At 44.6% G+C, this 12,418-nt stretch overlaps 1 protein-coding gene across 2 annotated transcripts in view; it reads right to left on the bottom strand.

Moving 5' to 3' along the window:
* The window catches only part of VPS35L (VPS35 endosomal protein sorting factor like), a 140,324-nt gene that overhangs the window by 95,934 nt on the left and 31,972 nt on the right, over positions 1 to 12,418 (bottom strand). For both annotated transcript variants that reach the window (XM_065924431.1, XM_065924430.1), the window contains exon 8: positions 8,589 to 8,673. In XM_065924431.1, the coding sequence (XP_065780503.1) occupies positions 8,589 to 8,673 (85 nt within the window). The remainder of the gene's footprint in view (positions 1 to 8,588; positions 8,674 to 12,418) is intronic.

The following is a 12,418-nucleotide window of genomic DNA, read 5'->3' as shown; positions in this document are numbered from 1 at the left end:
AGGCAGAAAAGTGACCCTTCACTTATGCCAGGCAAAATAAGTCAGACAGAGAAAGACAAATACTGTCTTTCACTTATATGATTTCACTTATGTGTGAAATCTAAAAACAAACAAACAAAAAACCTAACAGAGAGTAACAGACACAAAGAACAAACAGGTGGTTGCCAGGGAGGAGCGGAAGGAAATAGTGAGAGAGAGAAATGAGTCGTGGGTATGAAATGTAGTTACAGGGAATACAGTCAATAACTACGTATTATCTTTATACCATGACAAATACTAATGACTTACTGTGGGGATCATTTTGAAATTACTGTGTTATTAACAGGAACTAACACAGGTCAGTCATATTTCAAAAAGAAACAAGCAGAGCCTGGGATCTACAGGCTCTGTGGTGGGGTCAATGGCGACCCCCAAGAGGGCTTAAGCCAAGGGGCACCTTCCAGGACTGCAGCGGCCAGTACCCATCCCCGAGGCGAACCACCTTCTCCGAGGTCTCCAGAGGAGACTCTCCAACACTAGCAGGCATATCTGACAGGCTGAGAGGGAAAGTGTTAGCCACTTAGTCGTGTCCAACTCTTTGCAACCCCATGGACTGTAGCCCAACAGGCTCCTCTGTCCGTGGAATTCTCCAGATAAGAATACTGGAGTGGGTTGCCATTTCCTTCTCCAGGGGATCGTCCCAACCCAGGGATCAAACCCAAATCTTCTGCACTGCAGGCGGATTCTTCACCACTGAGCCACCAGGGAAGGCTCTCAGGCACTTGTGGAACGTAGACCTTGCCTCTGGGAACTTCTGGGGAGGATTTTAATTGGGAGAATGTGCAGGAAACACATGATGTCTGTGTCCCTCTAGGAACTGGCAGGGTCAGTGTCAAAGTAAGGTGCTCAGAATATGTTAACTGTTGTCACTGTTGTTGACATCGATCTCTTGTTCTTGACAAGAGATCAAAATATGATTGTGTGGAGTCTGTCCTCAGAGGTTCTAATGTAAATGGTCTGGGGCACAGCTTGACCATTGGAAGTGTTCTTAAAGCTCTCTAGGTATGTAACTTAAGATGAGAAGCACAGCCCCAAACCATGGATTCAATTTAGAAGTTCCCAGGAAGCCCCAGGGATTAAGCCCCAGTTCTCAAAGCTACCTGCCTTTGACCCCCTGGCAGGAAGCGTTTGGTTACCTGCAGTCACAGCCTCTTCTGATGCCAGGCAGCCACACCTGCCAAGAGAGGCCTCCTGAGGTGAGCACAGAACTCCGAGCACTGGGACTGCATGCTCAGAGCACAGCGGGCCACACTGGGCGGCCGTGTGACTCACACCTCCTCAGGGTGTGGACCCGAATTCAGAGGACCCCTTTACGCCTCCACAAAAAGCTTACCATCTCTCCAAAACTGGCCTTCTTTTAAAAAAAAAAAAAAGAGAGAGAGAGAGAGAGATTTGTATTTGACCTTCATATTCTAAGGGGCCTTTAACTACTAAAGCATTTTTGGCCAAAAGAGCTTGGTGAACATTTGTTTTCCTTTGTTACCTTCAGTTCAGTTCAGTCGCTCAGTCGTGTCTGACTCTTTGCGACCCCACGAACCACAGCATGCCAGGCCTCCCTGTCCATCACCAACTCCCAGAGTTCATGCAAACTCCTGTCCATTGAGTTGGTGATGCCATCCAACCACCTTATCCTCTGTCGTCCCCTTCTCCTCCTGCCCTCAATCTTTCCCAGCATCAGGGTCTTTCCAAATGAGTCGATTCTTCACATCAGGTGGCCAAAGTATTAGAGTTTCAGCTTCAACATCATTGTTGAGTTTCAGCTTCAACATCACTGTTAAGTTAGTGGACAACTATTTTGAGAAATAACACCTGATCCTAGATTCCATTTCCTTTCTTGATTCACTTTCCTATAAATCAAGGACACTGAAATACAAGAAATCAGTAACAACAGTGACAACAGTTAATATTTTCGGAGCACCTTACTTTGACACTGACCCTGCCAGTTCCTAGAGAGAGACAGACATCATATGTTTCCTGCACATTCTCCCAATTAAAATTCTCCCCAGAAGTTCCCAGAGGCAAGGTCTACGTTCCACAAGTGAAATTGTGGGAACTTCACAATGGGAAGTTACATTTCCCATTCTACAAGTGAAGAGACCAAGGCTCGGGTTCACACCACCCTGGAGGAGAGGCAAGGAATGCAGGCAGAGAGGCGCCAGAGCCCAGTTCCCAGCTCGGCACTCACTGCCTCCAGTAAAGTCCCAGCGAAAGCACCGCCGCGCCTGCGCACTGCAGACGCCCAGGGCGGCGTCCCGCATCCCTGCCCAGCTAGATGCTCCCGCGCTCCATCAGCCTCCTCCACCACCACAAACCACCTGCCCCCCAACAGGTAGCACGTGTTCCTGTGGAGCCGAGGGTAGCAGTGACACACGCACAGTGGACCTCAGCACTCCGAGCAGCCACTCAGGCAAGGCCAGTCCCCCCCACTTTGTAAAAGGTGAAAGCTGCTCTCCAGCCCCAAAGCGTTAACAGTGTCCTCCGGCCCCTGCACATGCAGGCTGCCTCGCAGGCCTGAGGAAAGCTATTCACAACAGATCCAGACAAGGGTACCTCCAGGAACCCTTTGCATAGCTGACACATGCTCACCGTTCCAAATTCAAAAAGGCTATAGGAGGTAGTGAATGAAGCTTCTGTCTTAGCCCTTCCCATCCAGCTCACTGCCTGGACCACCTTTGTTTGGGGGGGGCTGGGGGGAGACACTTTTACTAGTTTCTTGAGTATCCTTCTAATGTTTCTTTAGGCAAACACAAGTGACAACAAGCATGTGTTCTAACTTTTCCTCCTCTTACACAAAAAGGAACATACTCTCATAGCTGTTCTGCATCTTGAGTTTTTCACCCAATGACATAACCTGGGTACTTCCCACACCGGAACACAGCACGGCTTCACTCCTCAGAGGCTCCTAGTGCTGCAGTGCACAGACGTGTCACTTTCTGTTTAACTGGTCCCCTCTGGACGGTCACTTGGGTTGCTGGGATGAGTTCCCAGAGGTGAGTTGCTGGGTCAAAGCTACACACACTTGTACTTTTCATAGAGAGAATGTCCCCCATAAACCAAGCGTAAGAGAACTAAAGCAGGTGCTCTGACTGCTCAGCAAGAACTCAATTTGAGCCCCAGCGCTGCCACTCATTACCCTGGGGAAGTGGACGAGCTGCTTTACTTCCTTGGGCCTCAACCTCCTCATCTGTGAAGTGGGGATAATCACAGACCCTGCCTCACAGAGCTGTTACAAAGATGGTGTGACTGAGTATCACTAAAGGACCTAAAAGAGTCAGGCCCAAAGAAAACCCTTATTTGCTGAGGGTTCCTCACCATTATTCTCAACCCCTAGCCCAGCTAATTCTAGGACACAGCAAGGACAGCAGGCATCTACACCATGCCTCAGTCCTGCTGGCTGAGGTATGGGATTGGGCTGCTACCACAGAGGCTGACAGAATGACTGCCCCAAATTCTCACAGAATTACTGTCTGGATCTGGCCAGGCTTGCGGGCTCATCAGCCTCTTGGAACTTGTCTCGCCCAGGGATGCTGACTCAGGCAAAAGAGACTTGCAGGAGGCTGGTGAGGGAAACCAGAAGGTCAATGTGTCAATTCGCCATGAGAACAGAACCGTCAGGAGAAACAGGCACAGCCACCAGCCTCTCTGGCTGACTGACGAGCTCGCTCCCTGAAGGCAAGCTGGGCATGAGGACAAGCTGAGGCCTAAGGGGTGTGTAATTGATGTCTATTCTGAGAGCCTAAAGCACCCGTCTGTCCTGGATCACTTCCCCCCCATCCCTACTGCCTCCCCAGGTCCCTGCCACCCTCATTTTTCACCTGAAAGTTTGCACTGGACTCACAACTGGGCCCCTTGCTCCACCCTTGCCCGAAAATCTAGTCTCAACACAGCAGTCAGAGGAAGCACATTAAAATCTAAATCAGAACTTGCACTTACTCTACATAACACCTCAGTGGCTCCTCATGTCCTCCGGGTCAAAGCCCAAGTTGTTTCAACAGCCTACACAGCCCACCAGGTTTCTGGCAATGTCCCCATCCCCACTCACCACCACTCCACAACGCCTGCAGTCACCCTGGCCTCAATTCTCCAAACCTGCCAGGACTGCTCCTACCCCAGGGCCTTTGCACTGGCTATTTCTTGGTCCTAACTGGCCCCACATTGCCAGCATGTGGTTCATCTCTCATGTACTTCAAGTACTTGCTCACACATCAACTTCTCACTGAGGCCACCTCCAACCAGCCTATTTAAAAGTGTAGTCCACCCCCATCCACTGCTCTGGTTTGGGGTTTTTTCCCTCCATAGCCCCAGTCCTCATCTAAAATACCATCGGGTTTATTTATGTATTCTGTGAATCTCCTCTTTGTGGCACAACCCACAAATGCCTGGATTTTTGTTTCCTATTTGCTGACATCCTCAGCACCCAGCAGAGCACCCAACACCACTTCCCCAGATCATCTGAACCCTAAGATCCTAGACGTCTCTTCCTGGCTCAGTTAGCTTCCATTCCCTTTTCTCCTGGAAAGAGCATCAACCTTTCTTCTTTGGGGTATCCCAGCTCTGGATTATCTGCATATTCCCTCATCCAGAGCCCATAACTGGCTCAGGGACTGACGAGTGATCCAAGCCAGACCAATGAGATGAATTCCAAGACGTTTGCTGGAAAGTGTGGATAGAATCTCCTTCCTTCTCCTGGGACTACTAACAGCAAAGCTGATAGAAGCTGGGGACACCTTGTGGAGCTTGAGAATGAAGTCAATCCAAGAAAAAGTACTAGAAAAAGCCAAAGTTCTGAAGATATTGGTTGAGTCCCTAAATCCAGCTGTACCTGAAGCCAGAAATGACCCCTGGACATTTCAACATAAGCCAATAAATACCCTCCCATCTCTAACACTAGTATGAGTTAGTTTCTCTATCACTTGTTCCAGTTAATACACTCAGGTCCTCAGTCTCCTACACAGAAATATATGGTCTCTCTGAATAACTTTGTTTCCTAACACATTTGATGGTCAACACCGAAATCAAACTGATTATATTCTTTGCAGCCAAAGATGGAGAAGTTCTATACAGTCAGCAAAAACAAGACCAGGAGCTGACTATGGCTCAGATCATGAACTCCTTATTGCCAAATTCAGACTTAAATTGAAGAAAGTAGGGAAAACCACTAGACTATTCAGGTATGATCTAAATCAAATCCCTTATGATTATACAGTGGAAGTGAGAAATAGATTTAAGGGACTAGATCTGATAGATAGAGTGCCTGATGAACTATGGACGGAGGTTTGTGACATTGTACAGAAGACAGGGATCAAGACCATCCCCACAGAAAAGAAATGCAAAAAGGCAAAATGGCTGCCTAAGGAGGCCTTACAAATAGCTGTGAAAAGAAGAGAAGTGAAAAGCAAAGGAGAAAAGGAAAGATATACCCATCTGAATGCAGAGTTCCAAAGAATAGCAAGGAGAGATAAAAAAAGCCTTCCTCAGCGATCAATACAAAGAAATAGAGGAAAACAACAGAATGAGAAAGACTAGAGATCTCTTCAAGAAAATTAAGAGATACCAAGGGAACAATTCATGCAAAGATGGGTTCGATAAAGGACAGAAATGGTATGGACCTGACAGAAGCAGAAGATATTAAGAAGAGGTGGCAAGAATACACAGAAGAACTGTACAAAAAAGATCTTCATGACCCAGATAATCACAATGGTGTGATCACTTACCTAGAGCCAGACATCCTGGAATGTGAAGTCAAGTAGGCCTTAGAAAGCATCACTACGAATAAAGCTAGTGGAGGTGATGGAATTCCAGTTGAGCTATTTCAAATCCTAACAGATGATGCTGTGAAAGTGCTGCACTCAATATGGCAGCAAATTTGGAAAACTCAGCAGTGGCCACAGGACTGGAAAAGGTCAGTTTTCATTCCAATCCCAAAGAATGCTCAGACTCCCGCACAATTGCACTCATCTCACATGCTAGCAAAGTAATGCTCAAAATTCTCCAAGCCAGGCTTCAGCAATACGTGAACCGTGAACTTCCGGATGTTCAAGCTGGTTTTATAAAAGGCAGAGGAACCAGAGATCAAATTGCCAACAACCGCTGGATCATCGAAAAAGCAAGAGTTCCAGAAAAATGTCTATTTATGCTTTACTGACTATGCCAAAGCCTTTGACTGTGTGGATCACAATAAACTGTGGAAAATTCTGAAAGAGATGGGAATACCAGACCACCTGACCTGTCTCTTGAGAAACCTGTATGCAGGTCAGGAAGCAACAGTTAGAACTGGACATGGAACAGACTGGTTCCAAATAGGAAAAGGAGTATGTCAAGGCTATATATTGTCACCCTGCTTATTTAACTTATATGCAGAGTACATCATGAGAAACGCTGGGCTGGAAGAAGCACAAGCTGGAATCAAGATTGCTGGGAGAAATATCAATAATCTCAGATATGCAGACGACACCACCCTTATGGCAGAAAGTGAAGAGGAACTAAAGAACCTCTAGATGAAAGTGAAAGAGGAGAGTGAAAAAGTTGGCTTAAAGCTCAACATTCAGAAAACTAAGATCATGGCATCTGGTCCCATTACTTCATGGAAAATAGATGGGGAAACAATGGAAATAGTGTCAAACTTTATTTTTTGAGGCTCCAAAATCACTGCAGATGGTGACTGCAGCCGTGAAATTAAAAGACGCTTACTCCTTGGAAGAAAGTTTATGACCAACCTAGATAGCATTATTAAAAAGCAGAGACATTACTTTGCCAACAAAGGTCCATCTAGTCAAGACTATGGTTTTTCCAGTAGTCATGTATGGATGTGAGAGTTGGACTGTGAAGAAAGCTGAGCGCCGTAGAATTGATGCTTTTGAACTGTGGTGTTGGAGAAGACTCTTGAGAATCCCTTGGACTGCAAGAATCGAACAAGTCCATCCTAAAGGAGATTAGTCCTGGTTGTTCATTGGAAAGACTGATGCTGAAGCTGAAACTCAAATACTTTGGCCAGGCCACCCCATGCGAAGAGCTGACTCATTGGAAAAGACCCTGATGCTGGGAAGGATCGGGGGCAGGAGGAGAAGAGGACGACAGAGGATGAGATGGCTGGATGGCATCACCGACTCAATGGTCATGAGTTTGAGTAAACTCCCGGAGTTGGTGATGGACAGGGAGGCCTGGCGTACTGCAATTCATGGGGTCGCAAAGAGTGAGACACGACTGAGCGACTGAACTGGACTGAACACATTTGACCTTTCAGTAGGTTACAATCTAGACTTGCCAGGTTGGGAGCCCACTGGCAAGACAGCAAAGGTTATGTGCCAACCTCCTTGGCGTTCAGTTCTCAGAAGGAGACTGTCTCCTAGTTCTTGCGGGGCACCTCACTGCTGAGCGTCATGTACAGCCCACAGGCTGCATGTCTGGGCAAACTGCTAATGGCATGATGTCTTGGCCACTGACCATCACAAGCAGCATGGAGACCTCCTGTTTCTCCACGGGACTCCTGGTTAATCTCTTCCGTCTAGATCTCTCTGCTGGGCTCCCAAAGATCATTTGGCTTGAGGGGTGGAGCATGCGACAACGGGCAGCCACAGTGATGCAGGAAGACCTCACAGGAGCTGCAGCCATCACCCACGGGGCAGAGACGGGCGGCTTAGACTAAGGTTTTAACAGAGAAGACAGAAAAGTAGAGTACTGGGGAGAAACTGAGGAGGCCGAAGTGAAGAACTTGGTGATGGACTGTACATGGCGCATGGCGAGAAGACGCTCAGATTTCCAGAATGGGCAACAGGGTGCCTCGTGCCGCCATTCCCTAGGACAGAAACCCGGCATGGGTGGGCACGGGCTGGGAAGAGGTGCCGGGCTCGGTTCTGAACAAAGTGGGTTCCAGATGCCACGAGCTGGCTGGCAATGGATCAAGGCCTGGACAGGACGTGTGCTCCCCAGCCCTCCTCGCTTCGCTCACTCACCTTACTAGCCTATCAGAAGGTGAGAAGCAAGTAATTTAAGATTCTTTCTGGAGGGGGAAATGGCAACCCACTCCAGTATTCTTGCCTGGGAAATGACCTGGGCAGAGAAGCCGGCGGGCTACAGTCCGTCCACAAGGAGGTCACAAGGAGTCAGACACAACTGAGGAAATGAGTGCATGAGCACGCACATGTGCACGTGCACACACACACACCTATACAGAAAACAGACAGCTAATGGGAACCTGCTGTGTAGCACGGGGCCTCTACCCACTGCTCTGTGGTGACTTAAACAGGAAGGAACCCTGGGAAAGAGTGGACACATGTAAATGTGTCGCCGATCTGCTTTGCCGCAGAGCAGAAACAAGCACAACGTCACAAAGCAGCTACACTCCAATAAAAATTAAGTTAAAAAAATAAAATTCTTTCAGAAAGAGTACTCTTATTAATGAGCAAGATAAGAGTGGGGATTTTGATTTCCCTCATGTCTCACCTCAAAACTGCAACCACAACGGAACCTATTTTAAAGCAACTCAACCGTCCAACTTCCGGCAAAACAAACTACTTCTTAGATTTAAGATGAGTAAGACTAGTACTTACCAAATGTATCGAGTATGTCAGTGATAAGGACAAATTTGCTTGGGTAGAACTGAATAACACTTGTGTCCGAAAGAAGCTTTGAGCACTAGAAAAAGAGAAGAGAAGAGTCACTCGGTTGTGTCTGGTTGGGTTGAAACACTCCAAGCCTGGAAAGTAAAGGGTTTCTACAGACAAACGCAGGTTTTTACGATGGGCCAGGCCTGGTGCCAGTCTCTGGAGGCAGAATTACAAGAAATACCACTGTGCTTTTGACAATGGGAATCGACTCTGCTCACAAAAGAGCCTCTTAAGGAAAGGCACCATCACCTCCCTCCAGAAAAGCCACAACTCAGGAATCTTGTCCAGAGGGTCTGAACCAGGATCAGTATGTAGTCACCAGGAAAGTCAACCAGCATCCTTGCAGGTGACTCCATCTTTTCAGTATGGCCTCCCCTGGTTTATTTCATAATATTTTTGATCCTTAAATGTTCTTTTCTATGAAATGACCCCATAGGTAAACCTCCAGGGCTTCTTAAAGTAGCATCTATTATTTATATTCACTCTTAAATTTCCTTCTAAAAGGAAACTTGACAAGTTTCAAAGAGTTACATGTTTCTCTGCAACACCAGGAACATATTGGGTTTGCAGGAAATTGCTCAATCCCTCCACCATCACCTATGCCAGAAGACCATTGACATGTTCAGGACTCAAAATAGAAGATTACAGCCATACAACGTGGCCCCAAACATCCCAGATGAAGTCATCTTGCATAATCAAAAACAAAAATCTACCTCTATTTTGAAGAATACAAAGTAATACCCTGAAGTCTTTACAGATTCAAAAGTCTGGATAAGGAACTAGATAACCTTGCCATAGTTTATCAGAGATAAAAAATGTCATGTAAAAACCAAAACTATTTGGACATTTAGAAAGAGTTCCTTTCATATGTATGCACTTTCAATGTGCAGTGAATGGTTAGAAAGTTCATCTTATCAAGATGTAGACTGACATGTGTTTTCAGTTTGGCTTTGTTACCCAATATCTAAATTATTAGATTTATCAAGTTTCTCTTTAGCATTATATAATTAAAAGTAAACAATGCGTCCAATTTGTGAAGCAACCTCTCATAGCCCAAATGTTGTTTGGGGTTTGGAGGTGAGGGGAACATTAAGCTGTGAAAACAATGGCACTGACACCAAGTGTGGCATTTGTATATACACAGAACTCCACTTCCTGACACCTTGCTTTATGTTTCTCACATGCCCTTTATGAGAGCTCCAACCTAAACAATTACCCCATGAGACTTCCGGGCTTGGAAGAAACAAACAGCTCTGAATCTTAGAGACTGTTTATAGTACACAGCGCTTGGTTCCTAGGGATGTGACATCTCCTGAGTTTCTACCAGAGCCCCTCAGAGATGAGTTACTGCCCGTGGTGCGGAGGGAGGGAGAGAGAATTCAAACAGAAGATTTCAAATTAAACACAGCTGGCGATTCCCAACACTGCATTGATTTTGTCTCCCAAGCTGGTGTCACAGAGTATAAGGTTTTTTTAATCCAAAGTTGAAGTCATAATAATGTTATAAACTGAAGTCACTATTTTGAAGATTTCACAGCTATTTTTTTAAAGCTTTGCTGCAGTTTCCTAAACTAATAAAAATCAGGCACCCCATAGTACGTATTAAAAACAGAGTCCCTGCTACTCTCCAAACCAACTGGTCAAAACCACCTGTGGAGGCACCAGGGAATCAGCATTTCAAACAAGGGCTCCAGGTGCTGCAGGGACACAAGCCCTGGACACACTGGGCCCGTAAAATCCACCGTCTGCACTACCCTCTGAGCGGAACAAGCATTCTACAAACCAGGGGTTCTCAGCTTCAGAAGAACCTGGGGGACTTCGTGCAGTAACAGTGCCTGGGATTCTGATCAAGCAGCTCCAGTGTTCAGCTTGAAAAACAGGATTTCTTAAAGCTCCCAAGTGATTCTAATGTGCAGCCAAGGTTGAGAACCATTGTTATAAACATTTCCTGAGCAAGCCACTGGTCAATTACCTGCCTGAAATACTTGCTATCGGATTTATCAACACTGCAGAAAAAATACTAAAGGAATGTTTTTCATTTGTTGCCAATTAGTGATATTCTAGAGGGAAACTAACAATTTCAAAAACTAAGTTGGAATTAAAAAACAAAAAGTTTGAACCAAAGCAAATGAATAAATTAAAAGATAACCTATCATTGAGTACTGAAAAAGTATGACTAAATGGATGTATGGATGGATGGATGGGAGGAAAGAAGGAAGAAAGCAGACTAATCAGAGGACAATTATTGCCTAGAACATATATTTTTTAAATACTAAAAATCAGTAAGAAAGATACAAATAACATAATGGAAAAATGAGCAAAAGGAATCAACAAAAGGCATCTTATAGAAAAAGAAACCCCAGAGGCCAACAAACATTTGAAGAGATGCTCAGTCTTATTACAATCAGGGAATTGCAAATTAAAATCACAATAAAATATGATTTTATTACCTCCTAAATTAGAAAAATTAAAATAGGAAGTCTGCTCATACCAAATGTTGGTAGGCTGCTGAATAGCACAGACTCTCACACTCTGTCACTACCGCGCAGGTTGGCACAGCTACCGCAGAACATAACTTGGCATCATCTGGAAAAGTGGATGAGGCACACACCATATAACTGAGCTAGTCTACTTTTAGGTATGGGCCCTCATTAGAGAAACACTTTACATGGTCACCAGCAGACATGACTAGTGTTCACACGGTTCATAACAATGAAAAAGGAGAAAGAAAAGGAAAGAACTAGACCCTCATCAACAGAAAGAATGATACATAATTTATGCATCAGTAGATTAATTCTGGTTCAAATGGCAAATCTCTCCATCTGATCAATAGGGTCAGTACAATCCCTATTAAAATCTCAGAAGGTTTTGTTTTTTCTTTCTGTTTTTTGGTAGAAATTGATCCTAAAAATTCATATGGATACACAAAAGACCCAGAAGAGCCAAAACAATTTTGAAAAAGAAGAAAAAGTTAAAAGACTTATACTACCTAGTTCCAAAACTTACCATAAAGCTATAGATCAAGACAGGTGGTACTAGCTTAAAGACAAACTTAGAGATCTATGGAATAGAATTGAGAGTTCAGAAATAAACCCTTACATTTATGGCCAACTGACTTGACAAAGATGCCAAGAGAAGTCAATAGGAAAAAGTCTTTTCAGCAAATGCTGCGGAGACAACTGGATATCCATAAGCAAAAAGAAATAAATTTAGACACTCACACTATACATACAAAATAATAATTCAAAATGGACCATAAACCTAGATGTAAGAGCTAAAACTATAAAACTCTGTAGAAGAAAAAAGGAAGAAATTCTCATGACCCTGGGTTATGCAAACATTTCTTGGATACAACTCCAAAAGCATGGGCCAAAAAGAAGAAACTGATAAAATGAACTTCATTAAAATTAAAAGCTTCTATATTTCACAAGATACCATTATGAAAATGAAAAGACAAGCCACACACTAGGAGAAAAACACATGTACATCATGTATTTGATAAAGAATTTATATCACAGATAAAAAAATTGTTACAACTCAGTAAAGAAGATAAACGAAATGACTTTTTAAATGGGCAAGTCTTGAATGGACAATTCACTAAAGAAGATATAAAAATGACCAATAAACATGAAAAGATGCTCAATATCATTAGTCAGGCGGGATATGCAAATTAAAACAGCATGGGCTACCTCTTCACAACCAATCAGATGGCTATAATCAAAAAGACGGACAATAATGAAATGAGTGATGGAGAAGATATGGAGGAACTGGAA

The sequence above is a fragment of the Muntiacus reevesi genome, chromosome 2 (assembly GCF_963930625.1).
Source record: "Muntiacus reevesi chromosome 2, mMunRee1.1, whole genome shotgun sequence".
NCBI lineage: Eukaryota > Metazoa > Chordata > Mammalia > Artiodactyla > Cervidae > Muntiacus > Muntiacus reevesi.
Note: the sequence above shows the minus strand (reverse complement) of the source record. Positions and strands in the feature narration are given on the sequence as shown.